We start from the raw sequence: 21,434 nt of genomic DNA, 5'->3' as shown, positions 1-21,434 counted from the left end.
TCTTTAATTTAAAGCATACTTTAAGGTTTTACTTATTATTATTTTTCTTTCAGTCGAAAAGTAAAAGAAACAAACAAAAAAGAAAACACAATGAAGGACATAACATACCATCAATTTAAAGACAAAGAATTATTTTGATATTCTACAGGTTTTTTATGTTTGACCCTATTTTATAATTTATTCTTCATACAATTTTGCCCTTGATGCTTTCTAGGCTCCACTCTTTCCAATTCTAGGGAAATTTTTGCTATAATATTTGTACATTTCACAAATTTATGCCTCTGAAAGCAGCCAGTTTGAAACGCAGGTCAACAGGTCACAGGTCAACAGGGCACAGGACATAGACACAGGTCATACACACAGGTCATACAAACTACAGAACAGAAAAGTATAACTTACTTCTAGCATAATTTATAACATGTTTCTTAAAATATTATATGCAATGTTGTAAGCTATTTAGAACATTCAAGGACAAATCACTAACCCCAAGTATGTTTTAGGATCCTTAGTAGGATCCTGGCTGTGTGAGTGGATATAGTTTGGGCTTCTTCAGAAAAAAATTGAATATGAGGGGGTGTGGGGAGGATATAACATTTTTTGGAAATTTACCCCCCAAACATTGTGAATTTTGTCTGAAAACACCTTGCACCTGAAAACCTCAAATTTTGCACCTGCACTTGACTTTTTCCGATTTGTGCACTCAAGATCTCAAGCAAACGTGCCACATTCTGCAAACTGGGTTTGCCTCTAAAACAAGGCAAATTTTGCAGACTTTTCAGTACCCCCTTAAAAATGTTCTAGATCAATATACCTCCAGTATGATATTTTTGACAATAAGTGTTTTCAAACATTTTCTTTTTGCTTTTTTTAATAATTAAAGCTGACCTGTGTCAATAACCTGTGACCTGTTGACCTCTTAAAGTTGATTTTCACATTCAGAATTTCACTTCATTTTATTCACACAATTTTGTTTTGATTTTCATGCATTCACCAAATGATACAAGCTTGTGTGTGTTTTCATGCAAGCTGCTTTAGGGCCTGAAATAGATTTCAACTATCATATCTCCTAACCAATCCTAACATTATACCTGACATTTGCTTACTATTTTTAAACAAACAAAGAAAATTTGTTTCTCTATTCCTGCCACTCAAGCACAAAATGTTTAGAATATCTCTTTTATTCTGCTTTTTCAGCATAGAGGTGTGCCTCCTTTGTATATCATATGAAAGAATATCTATAATCTAAGATTTCATTTATTTCTAGTTTTAAAAACTTGTTATTTTTCATTATAAGAATGGAGAAGACAAATGACAGAATTGAATCTTCCGCTGATTTTCAAGGGGCTTTTCTTGATGCTATCGAGAAACTCGGGGATGCAGACTGTTCCCAGAAAGATTATGATCATTTTGTTGAGCTATGTAAGAAAATGACTGATGCAGATTTCCTGTGCAAAATTATTGAAAAGCTCCTGAATTGGCTACCTGGTAAAAATCGAGAAGTTTGTTTTATTGAAATGCTAACTTCATTACTTGAAGCGTTATTTGATTTGTTAAACTCTAAAGCTTATAGTGATGTTTATCCAGCAATGCTGGAAAAAGATTCCTTGTACCCTATTGTTCTTATGCTTTTTGGGACCAAGTGGCTGTTTCGTCCAGAAATCTTGACAAAATTCATATCCAATCGATTTGTTCAAGAACCTTTGACTGTCGAAATCATTTTATGGGGTTTACTCAGAAAGGATTGTTTTAGTAAAAAAGAGTTAAAATCTAATGATGATTTTTGTACATTGTTACGGCATTTTGGCAAGGTTACTATTGAGAATGACAGAGCTCAAGTTCATCGTTTTTACAAAACAATGATCCAATTTTTAATCAAGAATTACGATTGGGTATTGGCAAAGGAGCTTGTACCTTTAGTGCTTAATATTTCAGATCACAATGAAGATTTTGGGTGTTTCTTTGAACTCTTCGAAGGCATGGAATCATTGAAATCTGAACAAATCAAAATACTTGTTCAAAGTGGTATTTCATTTTTCGCAAAGGCTGTTTCTCGTGAAAAATTGTATGGTTTTGGGTCTACTGAAGAATCAGAGTACGAAAGTATGTTGAAGTATGTAAAAATTATTTTCAAGGATGACTTTTATTATGATATAGCAAAACAGCTGATAGCCCTTGACCAGTTCAAGTCCAAAGATCACGAGAAGATATACAACACAAATAAAAAGAGCATTTTGCAAAGACTGATCCATGATTTAAAAAAGGATTTCTATTACAATGAAATTTACATTGATCTAGTACGTGTTCAGATTGAAAATCTAAAGCCACTACAAGACAAAGGGTGTCCGAAATTGTTTTGGGAGCAGCCAGATGCCGTGTTTGGTTATGACGTAGGTATTGAAGAATTTTTAGAAAGTGATAAAGTGAGGCTAGTTGTATCTGATGACTTTGAAAACGACTTGGAAATTGCACATGCGTGGATCAATGATCACGCTGGACAATATCTTGAAGATGGTTATAGCTTTTCTGCGGTGGCAAGGCTATCTACGGAAGGCACAGTTGAAGTTATACTGCAAAAAGAACATCATATTTGGGAAAGGAAACGAGATGGATATTTTAAGCTGATGAATGAATTGGTAGATTTGGAAACTTTCTTGCAGTGCCCAAAATTAATGCGTCTGGGCACCAAAAGAAAATATAATCTCAGACAAAGAGAAAGAAATTAGATGGTCTTCAAATTTCACTTTGAATTACCACTTTTGTCAATAGACTTTAATGTATTACTTTAAATTTGACAGAATTGAATTTTAAGACTCATTTATTTGGCTGACGGCTGACAAAAGTACCATGTTTTTATTAGAAAAAGACTTATTTCAAGTCCGTAAATAGCAAGAATTTGGAAGATATATATAAAACGAGTTAAATTTGGCTGAAAAAAAAAAATTTGCAGTGTGTTTTGGGAAAATCTGCCAAATTTACCAAATTTTCTTTCTGCCAAATTTTTTTTCCTATTGTGAAGTGTAGCTTATTTTAAAAAATTTTCTCTTCACTTTTCTGCTTGAATGGAGATTTTCCTAGTGTAACAATTGATATATTCTTGTTTTGAGGGCCTTATAGGGGGGGGGTACCAAGATTTGCCAAGAAAATGGGGGATGGAAATGTAGGGGATCATAAGAAAGGGGGGGGGGTTGGAAATGTTTGGTCAATTTTTTATTCATATACAAAATGGTCACAATGGGACCATTGTCTCGTTTTATTGCAAAATTCGAAACATTCTTATATTACCTTATTTCTGTAAAATAAGGTAATAAAAGACTTCATTACAGAAAGGGGGATGGGTATAAAGGGGGATGAAATAAACCTAGGGGGTCATACCCCTACTACAAACTTTTGCACTCTTAGTCTAAATTTGACCTTAAATTGTTCCTATTAAAGCCAGTATATCTATTCATGGGTCGGTTTGCTAATTCTGCAAAAACATTCCTTTAGCTTCATTAAATAGAATATTGTATTTTAGATATTTTGGAAATGATAAAAATCCAATTATTCGAACAAAAGTCAACTTTATCTTTCTCGTTAAATCCACGCTCTCTTGCTTTACTTACATAGAAATACTAACATTGATTATTTGTTTTTATTTTTCAGCAAAAAATAAAAAAAACATTGAGACAAAAACAAAAAAGAAATTATCATTGTCATAGAGGGTAAAACTTTTTTTTACCATTCACTAAAATGACAGTTTGTCTACACGTTTTGTTTTTTGGACCTACCTGGAGGTCCTATAAATTAACCTGTGTTTGTTCGTCTGTTACCAACTTTTTTCTGGATCGAATCATAGGAATTTTGCGATTTTTGGTATTTTTAAAGGTGCAAAATGGTGATAACCAAAATTTGACGGAGCCCGATTTTTGAAAAAAAATATTTTTGTTAAAAATCTGTTCTTTAGTTTTTCCTAAATTTTTGTATAAAGACATAGAATTACAGTGTGCTGAATATGAAAAAGTTCATTTTTCGAAAAAAAAAATTTGGCACCAACTTTCAAAATTTTAAATTATTCAGTTTTTGTTTCTACATTGCCTTCATTAAACTGTTATTATTCGTTTTATAAACAGGTAGGTCCATAAAAGTATCACTTGTTTTTTTTTTCATAAGAACATCTAAAAATTTTGAAACCTTGGGACGTTCTTAACTTTTTGAGTTTTTTTAAGCCTAAAAATTGTTCTTCACCATTTTTTGAGTTATTTCATAACAAGAATGGAAAGTCAAACGAAGGAAAAAAATCATAATGATTATCAAAAAGACTTTTGGGATGCTGCCCAACAACTTCATATATCTAACTGCTCCAAGGAAGATTATGAACGTTTTGTAGACAAATGTAAGACATTGACAGATCCGCAGTTCTTGTCCGAAATCACCGAATATCTCTTGGGAAGACTTCGATACGTATATGAGGAAGTTGATTCTACTAAGATGTTAACTTCATTAATGGAAAAGTTGATGAACTTATTAAACTCCAAATCTTACAGCAAAATTAAACCTGTGAAAGTCGATTCTATGTATGCTAGTATTCTATTGCTTTTTGGTGTCGAACACTCAATGTTCAATTCAAAGATTCTAACCAAATTCATTCTGGCAAGTTTGATGTCAAAATCAATATCAGATGGACGCGTTCTTGGAGCAATGACTTTGGAATTCATTCTATCAGGGTTTATCAAAAATGCTTGTTTTGATATAGAGGAATGGAAATCTAACGATATTTTTTGTACCTTACTGCGCCATTTTGGAAAGGCTATTTCTAAAAATAACCGATCTCAAATACTTCCTTTTTATAGAATAATCATTCATTTTTTCATCAATAACCAAGATTGGGTGTTGGTTAAGGACATCTTGCCAACAGTGCTTGATATCTCAAATCACAAACAAAACTTTAGTGAATATATTGAACTATTTGAAGGCTTGGACTCAGTTGATGCAGAGCGTCTCAATGTTCTCGTTCAATGTGGTGTTCCATTTTTTGCGGAGGTTCTGCATCGTGAGTCCTTGAGCGTTATTGGATCTACCAGAGATGCAGAATATGAAAGCATGCTGAAATATGTAAAAATGATTTTCAAAGATGATTTTTATTCAGATACAGCTAAAAAACTGATAGAACTCGATGAAATGAAGACCAAAGATGATAACAAAATGTGCAACGCTGATGGGAAAAGTATTTTGCAAAGACTGATCATTGATTTAAAAACAGAATTTTATCATCATGATTTTTATATTGATCTAGTTCGTGTTCAAATACAAAACCTAAAGCATCTACAAGTTAAAGGATGTCCAAAATTTTCATGGGAACAACCGGATGCTAGATTCAATCGAAACACAAACATTCAAGATTTTCTGCACAGTAACAAAGTAACGTTGAAATTAATTGGTAGAAATATCTTTGTTAACAATCTTGAAATCGCACACTTTTGGATTAATGATTGGGCGCAACCACATATTGGACTTGGTTTTAGTTTTACTGCGGTCGCAAGGTTATCAACGGAAGGCACAGTTGAAATTATACTGCAAAAAGAACGACATATTTATGAAAGGAAAAGAGATGGATATTTTAAGCTGATGAATGAATTGGTAGATTTGGAAACTTTCTTGCAGTCTCAAAATATGATACATACTGGTACCAAACGAAAGTACAATATCGGAGAGGAAAATAGAAACTGAATATTCTTACTTGAAAACTCGATTGATCATGGAGACCAAAGCTTTGGCATTCAATGGTTCGTTGTGTGTCAATTTTGTGCACTCTTGAGTCATTTAATTTTGAAATCTAGAAAATTGAAATCACCACACCACAAAAACGGCTATAACAATTTTTTTTTAATCAGCACAACGCTTATGAGCATACGAAGGCTCAGAATTGTAGATTTCCTAAACATAACATAAACATAAACGCTAGCCTAAGTATTTTCCAAGTCTTCATTTTTTTATGTTCAAAAAGGTTTGGAAGTGGTCAAGCACAAAAAGACATTACATGGTTAGGTCTCAAAATCTGAACGCCGTTTTAATTGAATGTTTACAAAGTTTTATGAGATTTTACAAACACTTTGCTCTGGTTGAAATAAATGCATTATAATTCATATTCTTCTGTGCTTAATCGTAGGAGGAGTTGAATAAGCAGGGGAGTTGGTACTCTGGGAGGAAATCCATAAAATGGGGGGGGGGTCAATATCAAGTGATTTTGGGGTGATTTTCCCTAAAACCTCTAGGAAAATGAAGGCTTTGGCATATTTTTATGAAAATTTCATAAAGTCGGGGGGAGGGGGGTTATTATAAAATGCTATTGGGTGGGGTGATTTTTGTGACCCCCTACAATTAAGCACAAAAGAGTAAGCATATAATAAGCATACGCTCTGCCTTGATGCTTTGAAAGCTTAAGCATACACGAGCCTGGCCAAGGCGTAGACACTTGCTTGTAAAAAAAACATGTTTATGCTCTTAAATTTGAGTGATTAAGTATTATTACTAAATTCTCTTGAACTGATCATGAAATCATCAAACCAGTGTTCCTGTACCGCACCTGATTTCAGACTTCGGTCTTCAGCTTACCACTTCCTTTTGTGTGTTGTGCTTTCCTTTTGTTGTTTACTTTTTTTATTTCTTTCATCCAAAATGTATATTTGGTTTTTATTACAAATTGTCATGGTTAGTCGCTAGTTTGTATTTTCTTCAGTGCATATAATTTCACAATACTTCTTTATATTTTTCAGCCAAAACAAAAAGTAAAAATGATAAGAAAAAATTGATACTACAACAGTACAAATTAATAATCAAAGATGGCGTCACAAATCAAAGATCTTGCCATGGATGAAGATATTGGACCCTCCGTTGATTCACCATTGATCGAGGAACGCATTGCTGCAAGACGATTGAGGATAACAAGGCGTATGGAGGCTTTAAAAAAGTATGGTTTTTTTTTGCTATCTTCTTTTTCATACTTTCTCAAAATCTCTCTCATCCTTCTAAAAAGCTTACTTGAATGGAATCTCACACTTTTCTGCGAGTTTTAATCTCGCGAAAATAGTAAAAATTCGCGAAATCACTAATATCTTTCCAATGATACCAAATTTAAATAAAGAATGAAGAATTCCTCCAAAATTTATAAGGTAAAAGAAAAAAGAGTACACACTTAATCGTGAATAGGCTTTAATGACCTTCAACGACTGGGTTTAATTTTGATATAATTTAATTTTGTCTTTCTCCATTTGGTAAACTCGGTTCCCATGCCCATTCTCCCCACAAGTTGTAAGGGTTTAAATTATATTACTTATTTGGGAAAGAATCCACATAGTATATCGGGACCAATTTTCTCAATATACTCTTTGTCGTGACATGACGTCAGAATTGGATGACAACAGAGCACTATTGTTTTAAAGAATCTGTTCACCCTATGGACACACGATCTAGATCTGGATATCATAGATCGCTTTTGGATGTAACATTTTCAAAAAGTTTTTTGGTCTTTTCATTTTAGAGACACTCTTGGAGAAGATGTTACAGTCAAAGTTTCATCCGAACCAACTAAAGAATTATCCAAAAGCCGAAAACAAATTGAAGAGAGTTTCCAAGTATGTATTCATGATATGCACCACTGGAGAGTCTTCTGAGAATTTTTAAAATTTTCCACCCAATACGTCACTTAAACAATAGAAAAAGTGACGTATTTGGTGGAACAAAAACAGAAAAGTTGCATAATTTCGTAAAGTCATTGCAGTGGTCTATATCATGAATATATACAATGAAGTTTTGGTTTTTGGTTTAACCCATTGGCGTATTACCAATGTAGTTTTGATAAAAGTTTTTTAAGGGAGATAAAAGAGTAGCACTCTCTCCGCTACCTTCGGGTAGATAGCTATCGAAAGAAGAGCCTTCGGGTCACCTTCGACTGCGGTCGTAATCACTGACCTTTATATACCCTGGACCTAGCTTCTCAATCCCAGCCAAGCAAAATCTTTGATCGGAGTTTTTTGAAAATTGGTACCCTAATGGCGGCACTACTCGATAGCGGTGTAAATGCATCGAGAGCGCTAGGTCTACTTTTCCTCGAATTCTTTTGATGATGTAGCGGCGTTAGACGTTAATTTTTAACTTGTAATGGCTTCTCCTCGGGTACCAATTCCAAAAAAAACTCCAATCAAAGATGGCAGATATTGCTTGGTCCAGGGTTATATAAAGGTCAGTGGTCGTAATATTTCCTTACTAAAGTATTCACTTTATTTTTCCGTTTCTCAATAGCAATTAGCAAAGTTGATCTCAGATGGTACAGAGTTGGTATCGAATATCGAGGTAGCGTGTGACTCGAGGGAAGCTACACTACGACAAGAAGAAGATGAAAATGTCAGACAAAGGTATGTGAAAGGTTGGAAAAAATCAGTGATTCAGTTGCCTTTTTCTAATTCGATCTTCATGTAACTATAATTATATTTTTTTCTTCGAATTAGAGAAATATTTAAAAAGAGCATTTTACACTAATTTTAACCAAGATTTAAGTTCGAATTATAGAAAGATTTATATAGAGGTTCGAATTAGAGAGATTTGACTGTGTGTACTTACCTTTGTTCTAATTATGATTTTAAACTTCTTGATCTAATATTTCTCACAACATACCTCGTGTCGTTTAGGCTATTCCAGATAAGTTATTCCCCTCTCATGTTGGGGATAGTCAATTTACCCCCCCCCCTCCCCATCTCGATGTTCTATATTTTTTGAGGGCACCATCTCATGGTAAAATGACTTCTTCAAAGGGATAAAACTTTTTCCTTGAACGGCCTATTTGCTTACTCAGCTTTTTTGCGAACAATAGAAGCAGTTTGATGATTTTCGAATTATTTTTAAGGTATTTTCGAATCATATTGTTCTCTTATTTTTAGAACACAAAAATTGCAAGATGAAGTCAAAACAGCTGCTATCAAATTCGAACAGGTTTGTAGACTGGAGTCGTTTATAATCCATGTAATACAGTAATATGTGTTTGAAAATGATAATTAGATATTCGTAGTTGTGATAAGTCAAGAGATAGTCGAATGAGCTTGACAGAAGCAATGTTAATTTTTATTTTTAAACATGTTTCGATATATTAATGATCATCAGTAATTATTTAGTGTTCTAAAAATAAATAAAAATTAGGTTATTAAAAGTGCAAGTATAATTATAAAATGAGACGAAGTACAAGGACAAAATCAAGATAATCAAACTATCAAATTAACTTTTCAACGTTTTCTGAATATTCAAGACACCTCTTAAACGTTATAATATAATATTAGTTGTATTTGTCCTTTCCATTATTTTTTTTGCCCGAGTTAGTCATCTAGTTGGTTTGACAAGTGAATTTCGGAAGTCGACATGAAATTCAGAAATTCATTAATTTTAGAAACAGCTCGACCATTTTAAGCGTCTTAGTGCTAAAAAAATCTGAAATTATCCCTTGTCATTTTGTCATTTACAGATATGTTTCATTCAACGGGCTCAAAAAAAGCGAAAATTTGAGCTTTGACATGTGTTAATCCGAAGAAAAAACTACAGTGATCCTGGCAGTGTTTCTCTATATCCGCTCTGTCAGGGTTTTCATAACCAATTAACTTTAATGAAGACTGGTTTCAAAAGTTTTCTTTATTTTTCCCTCGTTACTTTTCAATTTTTTTTTTCAGATCACCAAAAAATGGGAAGGTGCACTGAAGAAGGACGTCCCTCAACAATTAAAAGAAGTACTTTGTTTTTTTCATAGTTGCAGCCTGTTCAAAATTGTATTTTGTCCAAATTATGACAGACTAAAGTCTATTCACGATAAGATTGCACTCTTTTTTCATTTACTTATAACTTTTGAAGGAATTCTTCAATCTTTATAAATTTGGTATCATTGGAAAGATATTAGTTAGTGGAACAATTTGAAATAAAAAAATCTTTAAAATAATTCTAAAAATGAAGATGAAAATGAAGAAGATCTTGTAGAAAAGTGCTATAACTATCATTTTCACTGAAGTGAAACCTTGATTATCGAACGTCATCACTGTGAAAAAATTTCTCAAAAATAATCATTCAGTCAAAAGATATCAAACAAAGTTATAAGCTGATTGACGTCTAAAAACGCTGTTTTTTGCTGTTTTTTGGGGTCAATCACTTATTGACTTTGTATCATAACTTTGTATTGAATAAATATTTTAGTGAAATTTCTTCACAGTGATGACCTCCAAAGATCAAAGAGTGATATCTCTCCAGTGAAAATGAAAGTTATAGCACTTTTCTACAAGATCTTCATTTTTTTCTTCTTCATTTTCATCTTCATTTTTAGAATTCTTTTGAAGATTTTTTTATTTCAAATTGTTCCACTCACAAATATCTCTCCAACGATACCAAATTTATAAAGATTGAAGAATTCCTTCAAAAGTTATAGGTAAAAGAAAAAAGAGTGCACACTTATCGTGAATAGACTTCAGTCAAAGATTGAAAGTAAATAAGTTTAGATTTTTTTGATAAAAAAGGTACAAGAGTAAGTTTAGATTTCTTATTTTGAACTACATGTTTTCTATATAAGAACAAAGTTTATGGAAACATTGACTTTGAGGCCAAATTTAAGTACATTTTAAGAAAATTTTCAAAGCTCTGCAGTTTCTTAGGAAATTAGACCAAATCATTCACAAAGTGCTGGGAATAAGAAAACTTAAAGAATTATTTTAATTTTCAAAATCTAAAAAAAGTTAAGAACCTCCGAAATCTGTTCTTTTTAGCGTGCGGCTGCATCCTTAGTTTAGCATTATGTCTATGAGTGTGGTTGCTCGACTCGCTTATTTCGACAAATTGATAATCTACTTACTTACTAGTTACTTACTTTAATCTCAGATGCTGGAATCACAACGTGAACTATGTGACGAAATGATCGGTGAAAAAGACAACCTGATTGATGAGCTGCAACAAGATTTAAAACAAAAAGATGACCAGTATGTTAAAGACCTAAGAAAACAGGTAAAATATTTCTGGACCATCGAGGTCGTCTTTATCAGAAAGGAATGACGTTGAAAGGTCTGTCTCTTTGAGACTATAATCAATTCAATGACTTCTGTTCATAAAGACCTAAGAAAGCAGGTAGAAATATTTTGATCCTTCGGCGATCTTCCCAATTTGATTACCCCTTTAATGCCAGTCAGGAGATGTTGACGAAAGTTGGTTCATAACTTTAAAGGTTTCATTTTTACATAAGTTTTCCCGTTTCATATCAGACATATAATTCATATCAGGACAGTGTCTGGCTATTTTATATTATGCTGATATAAACAAAAAATTGTTTTTCTTTTCCTCGTTCTGACCAATCTTGCTCCACATCCGTATATCAAAAAGCTTGTGAATTAGAATTGATGAGTAAGCAAACAATATCTCTCTTATTTGAAAACAAAACCTTTAAATCAGAAAGCCATTCCCTGAATGTGGAAGCGAAGGCGAAAAAAATTTTTTTCGCGGAATTAACTTTCGCGAATGGCGACCTTCAGCATTTTTCGCGGAACTTAATATTCGAAAGTTTCTTCTGCGAAAGTATTATTAGAGGTTTCAGTTTGGGGTACTTTGGCTTTTATGTGTTGTTTTATTCAAATTTTCTTTTTTTTGTTTCAGTCAGAAGATGCGGATCTCATGCTTGAACGAATGGAAGAACAAATCAAAACATTGAATCGTGCTCATAAGAAAGAACTTGACAATGTTGAGAATGCTTTCTATTCCGAGCGGAGAGATGTACTGCAATCGCACAAAAATAAATGGTATTTTTTTATTAAAGGAGACTCTACTGTAATATGATTTATAATGGTAATCACGCAAACAAGATCAACTTATTTAGAAACAAAACCTTTTCCCAGGCACACAACGTTGTCTCAACGTTTATTCAACGTTCACAACGTCCATATAACGTTAGATGAGCATTGAAACAACGTTGTGTGCCCGCTGGGTTCAAAACTCTTTACTTGAACTTTGAGGCCTCGTATGATTATACCTAGTTTCTTACAAACAAAGTTTTACATGTTTTAGTTTAGTTTACAATTTGACCCTTACAAAATGGTATGCAAAATTTTTCAGGACCAATCAGAGTGAACAACGGCGTCAGAAAGAACAAGAGTATTTAGAATTACGTCAGAAACACGTGGAAAATTACGAGGAACAATTGAACACGTTGCGAGTTCAAGATGCAGAGGAGTATAACATGGTCAAAATCAAACTCGAAACTGACGTTCAGGTATATCAGGAGGCAGTAGCGTAGCCAAGAGGGGCGCGAAATTTGTGTAGGAGAGAAGATTTTTATAACACAGTAATTATCTTTTTATATTACAAATAGATCATTACAGTGTCATAAAAATCTTCTCTCCTACAAAAATTTTGCGCCCCTCTTGGCTACGCTACGGGGGAGGCTCTTACATAAAACTTCTGAGCTTTAAAAATTTCTTCAATTAGACTTTTTGTCCAACGTAGCAATTTTTTTGAATGTAATAAAAACTTTATTAGAATATGTTTTAAAGAGCATAGTCGTATCATTTCACATTCTGTTGTCTTTGGACTTGAAACCTGAATAATAATTTTTTTGTTTGTTCAGATTTTGGAGCAAAATCTTCAACAGATGAAAGCAACATACCAGTTAAATCAAGAAAAACTCGAGTATAATTTTCAGGTATCGACACTTTGTTTTGGCAATATCCTAATGGGCTATCCCAGAAAATAATTGTACCCCCTATGAACGTTGATGAGGTCTTTTTGGGGGAAGGTGAACCCTTCTTGGTTTTTTTTTTATTTTTCAGGACCCTAATTGGATTTTTTTTCACATCTTTTGGAACAACCTGGATTCTCAACCTCATTCTATTGACTCATTTTACTGACCACCTTGGATTTTAACATTCGCCATTCATTCATTCATACATTCATTCATTAACAGGTGTTGAAAAAGCGGGACGAAGAGAACACGATAACGAAATCACAACAGAAGCGTAAAATCACACGCCTCCAAGACCTTCTCAACAATTTGAAATTTAAACTCAAGAAGCAAGAACAACAGTACAAGTAAGCAAAACCTTAGGGCTATGTCAGAGAAACATTTACTCGTCATGTAGATTTTGTTTGAGGTCTGATTTTAGCTTCGGGCGTTATGCTTAGAAAAGCTGAAAAATCCAGATAGCATTATATGTCAACAGAACAACAAAGGTCCAGTCACTACCTTAAGGGAAGAAATTTTGGCGGGAATTTAATTTGGTGGATGGCTGAAAAATCTAAAAATCAGGGAAAAAGCTAATTTTGGCGATAATTTAATTTGGCGGATGACGGATTTTTAAATCCGAAATCACGGTGAAAACATTGATATTGGGGGGGGGGGGGGGGTGAAAAATCGGACACAAAAGAAAAAAATTAAATTTGCCGGGAATTTAATTTTCTTCCCGCCAGAATTTCTTCCCTTAAGGTATTGTCTTTACGTTCGAAATGAAGGACTTTTGATTTATAAAAGCAACTCTTGAAAGGAAATCTTACTAAGAAAGTCGCGTGTGTGATTTCATTAGATTTCACCTCAACTTTAAGGGGTTGGGAAGGGTACTTAGTGCCTACTTTTCTTGATTACGGACTCCCAAAACACTAGAAATGCTAGAACAAACCAGTCGGTACGCAACACCAGAAAGCAGGTGTTGCAAATTTAAGATGATAAGCTAAATTCATTTTTGCTGGTATTCTTTGTACTCCAACCAAATTTTCTTAAAGGGACGAGAACCAAGCTTTTTCAGATGATTTGAAACGAATGACTGAACAGTACAAGGAGCTACAAAAGAAATTTAGGTAAGTAGTAGCTAAAAGTCTGTAGACGTTTATAAAAGGTATACATACGTAGGATCAATTCTTGAAATAGTCACATTGCAATCGGCGCCGAAATATTTGGCACAAAGGGGGAATTCCCTCAAAACTTTAAAACTGAAAGTGATTTTTAAGTACTTTGAAGTACGGTTTGAAAGCTGAGTTTTAACATTAGACTTAAGACTTACGACCTCAGGATCTCAGGATCTCAAGATCTAAAAGCTCAAATATGTTCCAATAAGGCTGAGAATATAGTCTGGAAGCCATTTAACACCTCCAAAATCGAAAAATCCAATGAAACAAAGTGGAAGTACTGAAACTGCAATTCTCGCCCGATCTTTAAATTCTGAAAAACGTTAAAATACCCAAAATTGCTAATATATTTCGGCGCCAATCTCACCCAAAGACGAAAAGCTCTTATTTTTGGTTGAATTGGTGGAGGTTATAAATCGGTGAGAAGATTATTTCTCGATTAATGATGAGGGAAAACCTCGAAAACTTGAAAAAGCAAACAGAGGGCACCTGACAGTACCTGATAAATGAACGGTATCTTGTATACGGTATACGGTAAACGGTATCAGCCGAGCCCATGCAAAGGCTCACTTCAGTGCATGCCTTCAAAAGACGATATCTTGTTACTCAACTATTTTTCAGACATTTCCAAACAACGGACAACAAGAAGTTTGTGGATATTTGGAAAATGAATGAAGAACAAACAAGAGAGTTGATCGAAGATTTGTTATCCGCTGATCGTATCATCTTTGAACAGCAACTTGGTATGACGTGGCGTTCACCTGAAATGTAAGTTTTATGACTCTCATTTGATTTACCACTAGGAGGCTAGATTCTGTAGGTTTGGGGAATGTTGAGGGCCGGACCCCTAACAACGAACCCATAACTAAATCCGTTTGTCAGAAAAAATATTTGTGAAAAGGTTACAGTTAGAGATAAATCATCGGTGGAAAGGATAATCCTTGGATAGGTTATGAAAGCTGAGAAAATAAGCCTTTTAGTCAACACATTTTATTTCCGAAACTGCAATCCAAAAATGACAACAAAGAAATTTTTCTCTCTTTTAACATTTGTAGCAATTTTCTGCAAAAAGTTGGTCCTATCAACGGCTCGAAGAAAGCTATATCGAAGACTGCGTTGGATGCAGCTACGGAGATCTTAGCGTATGATGAATCCGCTGACAGTAACTCACACGGCAAAATGACTGCAAAGACCTCTACGAAGGAGGGCAGCACCAAACAAGAGATTGAGCACAGCCATGAAGATTTGGACGCACCGCTTTCCACCGGAGCGATCAAACGAATGCTGGAACTGCTTTGTGATGAATCGGTAAGTTAGTATAATGTTTTCACTGCTGAACCTATTTCAGGAATCAAAAAATTTACCCGAACCAAAAATTTCAACCAAACTCTTCAGTGGCACCTGTGGCATTAGTTTTGTTTTCAGTGGCTTTAAGTATTAAACCAGAATTCTAAAACAAGCAACAAACTGAGTTCTGTATCAAAATGTTATGGACATTCGAAGTACCACCGAGTGTACTCCTAATCGGCAGCGAACGTGTTTATGTGGTCGTGCCTTAAAACAACGTGTTGTGTTTGAATTTCAGATTGATTTTCATTTTCACGGTGACTTCCATGCTAACTTTTTCGGCTAATCTCCGCTAATCTCCTCTGCAAAACTGCAGGTAGTATTCAGCAGCCTACTAGCCCAGGCAAAGGCTCACTTCAGTGCAATACCTGTAAAAAAACTCTTTAAAAACTATTTCAATCTACAAGTTTTGATACCTTGTCTGATGTCAATCTAGCTTTTTTTATAATTGACAGGGATTTCTTGTTGAAGCAAAGTTGATCAAACTGTTGGCACCCATTGAAAAAGATGAACAATCGCTGATGAAGTTGGATGCCATCTTTAATGTAAGTTTCCATGGTAATGGTGCCGTTTTTATTTTTGAAAAGTGGAGTGTTGGCTTTTTCCCAGGTCATAATCTTAAAAAATTTGTCTAGCTCCTTCAGTTTACGAAATACAACTCTGAAAACAGCAAAGAGTTCATTTTTGTTTGCTATCTCCTGTTGTGATCTATTCTGAAAGTTTCAGCTTTTAAAATGATATATAGTCCCAACGATGAGAAGGAGTTAGCAGGCATATAAAAGATAATTCCGTATGCTAAAGTTGAATTCAATAAACGATCCCGTGTAGTTTGCACGAATAATGTTAATGTACATACAATTAATTAATTTTGTATTTGATTGTGTCAATGTGAGAACTGCTATATGAAACCCTATCTTCTTTTACCAGGCCATCGGTATCGAGTCAGAAAGAGACATCGTATCACTCGGCAAGTATTTCTATAATCGTTATTTGGAGAAACTCGAACAACCCGAAGACGAAGAGGAACAGAATGGAGAAGAGTCCTTGACCAATGAAAACGCTCCAATAACAGAAGGAGCCAATCAGGATCAAGATCAGGTTGACACGCCAACCAATCAGAAACAAGAAGCTTGTGATTTAACCAATCAGGAGACGGCATCAAATGAAAGTTTAGAATCGATACCGATGGTTGTTCGACAAGAGCTCATTCATCCAAACGAAGTTGTGAAATCTTTGAGAAAGTTTATTGACGATAATCGAGAACCATTCAAGTAAGATTTAAGTTGATATGGCGTAGCACTCACGTGTATGATAAAAGTTTTTTGTAGGTATAATCCCGGTGACCAGGTAGCTCCTTCGCTTTGTTTTAACCGCTTTAAAGAGATAATCAGATGGTTTGTAATATTTGGCATGTGGGATCCTTCTATCGTCTCGAACAAAATCTCAAAATATTTTTGCCTACCTTAAGGGAAGAAATTTTCGCGAGAAGAAATTTTCGCGGAAGAAATTTTCGCGGAATTCAATTTCGCGAATTTGGGCATAATTCGCGAAATTAAATTCCGCGAAACACACCAAAATTGTTAAATCGCGAAATTAAATTCCGCGAAATTCGATTTTTTTTCTTCTTCTTTTATTTTGTTGTTTTTGACTAGGTATTACCAAAAAAAAGATGGACACAATTGATTTTTAAGCATTACAACGTGTATTTTTTATCAAATATAAACAAATATAAACAACTCCATGATGCTTAAAAGTTAATCTAAGTTGATAAATTCTTCTCAATCGCGAAATTAAATTCCGTGAAACTTTTAAAACTGGCTCATTCGCGAAATTAAATTCCGCGAAATTTGCCATTTTGAAACTCTGATTCGCGAAATTAAATTCCGCGAAAATTTCTTCTCGCGAAAATTTCTTCCCTTAAGGTAACTATTTTTCAAAGTCGAGATATTTAAATTGCAAGTTTTTGACTTTTGAAAATTGTTACACAAAAATACTTTGAGGTTTTACTAAGGACCACAGAAGATTTCTGTAATCTAAATATCTCAAACCATCTGATTATCCCTTTAATAAGAGAAGAAGGCTACAAAGAGTGTATATCTTACCATTTAAATCAAAATGAGCATCGAAAAAGCTTTGAAACGCTACACATAGCTACAAACAAAATATTAAAGTTACTCCAAAATTCGGTCAAAGAATCTAGAACACTTCAAAACTAGGTGAGAATTAATCCTAGACATCCTGTATCTTTGCTTTAGGGACAGTCGCAAATCAAACACCGTCCGTATCGGTAGTTCATCAGGACGTGATAGCAGTTACGACGAACAATATTGGACGCAGCTAGCTTCGGTTATTGATCTACAGAGAGAACGCCTGTGGGATGGGATGGTATCAGGATTTGAGAAATACAGTCAGATATTGAAAGAACGATCGACTCTCATTGGTGAAACTGATTCCCTTAGACAACAGGTATTTACTTTTAACTGAACTAGTTGACCCAGGAAACTTTTTTCTTTAGACTTTAGATGAACTGAGTAACCCGCCCCGCCGGGTGTTATGTGTCCACGTCGTTGTGTCCACATAACGTAAGAACAACGCTCAGACACTTTGTGTCCCAGGCCATCATTTTAATTTTAATATAAATTGAATCTTTTAATGGAAATAATTTTGCTCGCGTTTGCTTATTTTTTCGGTTCCAGGAAACCCCGAAAATGTAAAATTTGTCCGAAAAAAGTACGAAATTAGTGTCCGCAGAATGTTGTATTGTTATAAAACTTTTCGACCGCGAAAATTAATTTTCTTCAGTTATGGTTTTTTGAAAAGCCTCCAACTTCAAATCAATAGTATAATTTTCTTTTAGAATTCCGAACTGCGAATGCTTTTACATCAGTACCTAAGCTCTAAGGTAAGTTAGCACTTTTATTTAGGGGGGATCGATTGAATTGCGGGTATAGGATTTTATTAAGCAACAAGAATATGTTACTTTTTAATACAACTTCAATAATCAATATTTTGCGATTGGCAATTTGTCACTCAAATCTTCTAATGGAATACTTGTGCATAACATTTCCAATGCATACCTATAATATTTTTAGAAACGTATGTTATGAATTTTATGTTTCGAGCGCGTTACAATTTTCCGATCTGTACTTTAAATAACCAGTGACCTTTAACCCGTGCTTCCCACTAACCGACAATTTATCACGATTTTGTTTGCAGGTCAATCAAGAATTGGAGATTCCACCGACACGTGTTTTGCAAGTTGAAACTGGACATTCAAAGTAGTAGTGCTTTTTTGTTTTGGGCCTATAAAAAATAGTTTAAAGCAGATGATACTGCTTCAAAATTTAGCCAACCGGGCTAGCCCGCTTCCTTCAACAGCCGACACTTTAGATTATATTTTATGTATTCATTGCATAGTTCCTTTTCCGATTGGTTTTGATGAGAGAAAATATCTCCGGGTAGATTCTAATCATTCTGCATGGTTCTGCCGTGTGATGATCTTGAAGTTAGGTGATCTGTGTTGAGATTTGCGACCCGTTCCAATCCTCTACTTTAAAGATTACGTCATTAATTGAATGATTTGAAAAATTGTTGTTTAGAGAAGTCAATGAGAGAGAAAACGTTTTTTTCCTGCTGACGTAAAATTAGTAAACGAAATTGATATCCTCTTTATTCGCTAAAATCTACATCAATCCACTACTTCAAAAAAATAAAATGAAGATAAAAATGCTGACATCAGCAAAATGTCATCAATTGTCAATCAAAATATTCCCTTTATGTCACCATCGCTATCACACTACTATTTTAGTTCAAAATTCCACATTCTTTCCTTTTCAAAATATTGACTTTTAAAAAAATAGATTCAAAAAAATCGGAGAATTTAATGTTGACACAAAGTTTCATAGACGTGACATCTTCGTCGCAAAAAAACACATACTCTCTCGAACTTTAGTTTTTTTTTCTTTCTTTTGAACACAAAAAAAAGTTGAAACGTTATAACTGGACTGGCTGCGAGTGTGTACAAAAAATACTTTTTCGTTGGTATGGTTTGCGTGTGCTTATTATTTTTTTAAACAAGGGTCAAATTGTAAGCTTTATTTTTACTTATGTTTATCGCCACAATCTGTGGTTTTTATCTAGCACTCGCCGTTCCATGGTATGCTAAATCTATTTGTAATGTCGCCCCATTTTGCTGTAGTGATGGATTTGGGCTAAAATTCTGTACACAGCCCTTACATTGAATTTCCAAAGCTGTATTGCTCAAAGTTTTTTCATCTCCATGATGGCTTTTGTCCAAGACAAAAAAAGTATTTCCAAAAAAGTTCAATAGACACCACCAGACTATTTGCCTGATTTTCAGCCCAAATTTTGCCCCTTTATGGCGCTAATAGCGAGTCGATTTTTGATATTACGTGATTTTGGGACCCTGTTAGAGACTCGATTGCTGTTTTATGCTTTTTGTACCCCCTTTGAGAGACTTTCGAGGGTGTAAAAAAAGTTTTGCCAAAGTACCTACCACCCCCCCCCCCCACCCCGGCAATAGACACCTGCATGATTTTGATAACGGAGATTGCTCTGTACATCATTTTAATAATATAAAGAGTTTGTTGTGTATATCATAATATTGTAATTCGTGTAAATATAATTTATTGTGATTTATTATAAATCTGTTGATTTTTAAGATTTTAGATTCTACCGAGATATCGATTTATCTTTAAATCCAGTAATTATCCTTTTAAAAAGTTCGCTATCTTTATGAAGATTTTAAGTTTAATATCATAATTGGTCCGATGTTGGTTTTTCTAAAACTTTTTTCTTTTGGTTTCTAATGGAAATATCAACATCTAGATTGGGTCAAGTGTCGTTATACAATTCCTCACTTACTGATTGTTCCAAGGTTACTAAGTAAAGATCCGTCGTTTTTAATATAACGATATAGACATTTCTGCATTTTCCTTTTTCAAACCTTGTGTCCATAGATTTATAAAGCCCGAAGGACTAGATGTCGTTTTTAAGCCATCGCAGACAAAAAAAATTGAATATCGGAAAAAATATTGTTGCTTTTGTTTTCGAAAACCCGTGAAGCTTCTGATTGTTCAAGAGCTGAAATCCTATTGTAATGTCACGTGACCTAGGTAGGATTTCCTACCTAACCACGGCACACTTTTCAGCAAAGGTTTAACATCTAGCCCTTCGGGCTTTATAAACCTATGATTGTGTCACCCCTGTTTCAGTGAAATTTGTTAGAAATCTAAGCCAATTGGGATAAAATGAAAAATCGATCTGTGGGAGACTGAATTTCTTAATTTTTACCCCTTTTTGACGTTTTTACGCCCTGTGAGAAATTATTTTCCCAATTTTTTGGCCAAAATTTTTCTAACTAGTCCAAATTACGAGAAATTATGTTTCTGTGGGGGAGTCGATTTTTAATAATTCTAATTTTGAAACCCTGTCAGATAAGAGACTTTACTGCTGTTTTACTCTTTTAGAGAGATTCAAGGTTGAATGGCTCAAATTCAGTGGGTGAGTATTTCGACTTTGAATGTTAGCTCCTCAAAAATCAAATAAGTTTCAATTGGGGATATATTTGAAAGAATTTTTCTCTCCGAGGACGAAAGTTTGGCCAATTTGTTCAGTGTGTAAGAGCTATTCCAACGACACTTGGTTGAATGCTTAAGTTATACCGGAAAAAAGGTTGTTTTCTTTTAGATATCAATATAGGTATCTAAGGGCCCTTAACATAAATCTGATAACGGTTTTTGCAAGTCTCTACTTGACCAATGAATTGAAACGTAATGCATACACACTTTACAATGGTAACAAGTTGATAAGGCCCAAAGTATTAAAAATTCATTGGGTTTAAGGAGGCCCCCCGGTGGAGTTTTTCAAACCATAAAGAATTCTTTTATCGATAACGTATCGCACGCTTTTCGAAATCAAAGATCACACAAACCGCCGGGGGCCTCTTTAAAGAATGAAAAAACCAAATTGTGCGCTAACCTGGCTTGCCCTTTTAACGTTCATAACGTCTATATAACGCTAGATGAACGTTGAAACAACGTTATGTGCCAGTCGGAATAAATCCAGGTTAAGAACAGAGGTTCGTAATCTTGGAATTGAGTCTATTTAATAACCTGAATGTCAATTAAAAAACGTATAATTCAAAGACTAAATAAAGCGAATTTAGAAATTCCAAAATGTTTGAT

The 21,434-nt window shown here is 34.3% G+C and overlaps 3 protein-coding genes across 3 annotated transcripts; all 3 read left to right on the top strand.

Annotated features, from left to right (window-relative positions):
* Positions 1–51: 51 nt before the first annotated feature.
* LOC136817287 (uncharacterized) lies at positions 52–2,958 on the top strand. Its single transcript, XM_067073624.1, has 2 exons — positions 52–148; positions 1,295–2,958. The coding sequence occupies exon 2, from the start codon at positions 1,296–1,298 to the stop codon at positions 2,721–2,723; it is 1,428 nt and encodes a 475-aa protein (XP_066929725.1). The 5' UTR covers positions 52–148; position 1,295; the 3' UTR covers positions 2,724–2,958.
* Positions 2,959–3,646: 688 nt separating this feature from the next.
* Positions 3,647–5,792, top strand: LOC136817286 (uncharacterized). Its single transcript, XM_067073622.1, has 2 exons — positions 3,647–3,701; positions 4,251–5,792. The coding sequence occupies exon 2, from the start codon at positions 4,252–4,254 to the stop codon at positions 5,704–5,706; it is 1,455 nt and encodes a 484-aa protein (XP_066929723.1). The 5' UTR covers positions 3,647–3,701; position 4,251; the 3' UTR covers positions 5,707–5,792.
* A 954-nt stretch (positions 5,793–6,746) lies between these two features.
* On the top strand, positions 6,747–18,697 carry LOC136817285 (dynein regulatory complex protein 1-like). The gene is made up of 18 exons (XM_067073621.1): positions 6,747–6,946; positions 7,517–7,610; positions 8,278–8,390; positions 8,913–8,964; positions 9,690–9,746; positions 10,879–11,001; positions 11,644–11,786; positions 12,100–12,256; positions 12,611–12,685; positions 12,947–13,071; positions 13,759–13,833; positions 14,503–14,649; positions 14,937–15,189; positions 15,684–15,773; positions 16,156–16,499; positions 17,484–17,694; positions 18,086–18,130; positions 18,445–18,697. The coding sequence occupies exons 1-18, from the start codon at positions 6,819–6,821 to the stop codon at positions 18,508–18,510; spliced, it is 2,298 nt and encodes a 765-aa protein (XP_066929722.1). The 5' UTR covers positions 6,747–6,818; the 3' UTR covers positions 18,511–18,697.
* Positions 18,698–21,434: the final 2,737 nt, after the last annotated feature.

This window comes from Clytia hemisphaerica, unplaced genomic scaffold, assembly GCF_902728285.1.
Source record: "Clytia hemisphaerica strain Z4C2 unplaced genomic scaffold, Clytia hemisphaerica genome assembly, whole genome shotgun sequence".
Classification (NCBI taxonomy): domain Eukaryota; kingdom Metazoa; phylum Cnidaria; class Hydrozoa; order Leptothecata; family Clytiidae; genus Clytia; species Clytia hemisphaerica.
This window is presented reverse-complemented; position numbering and strand designations above follow the sequence as displayed.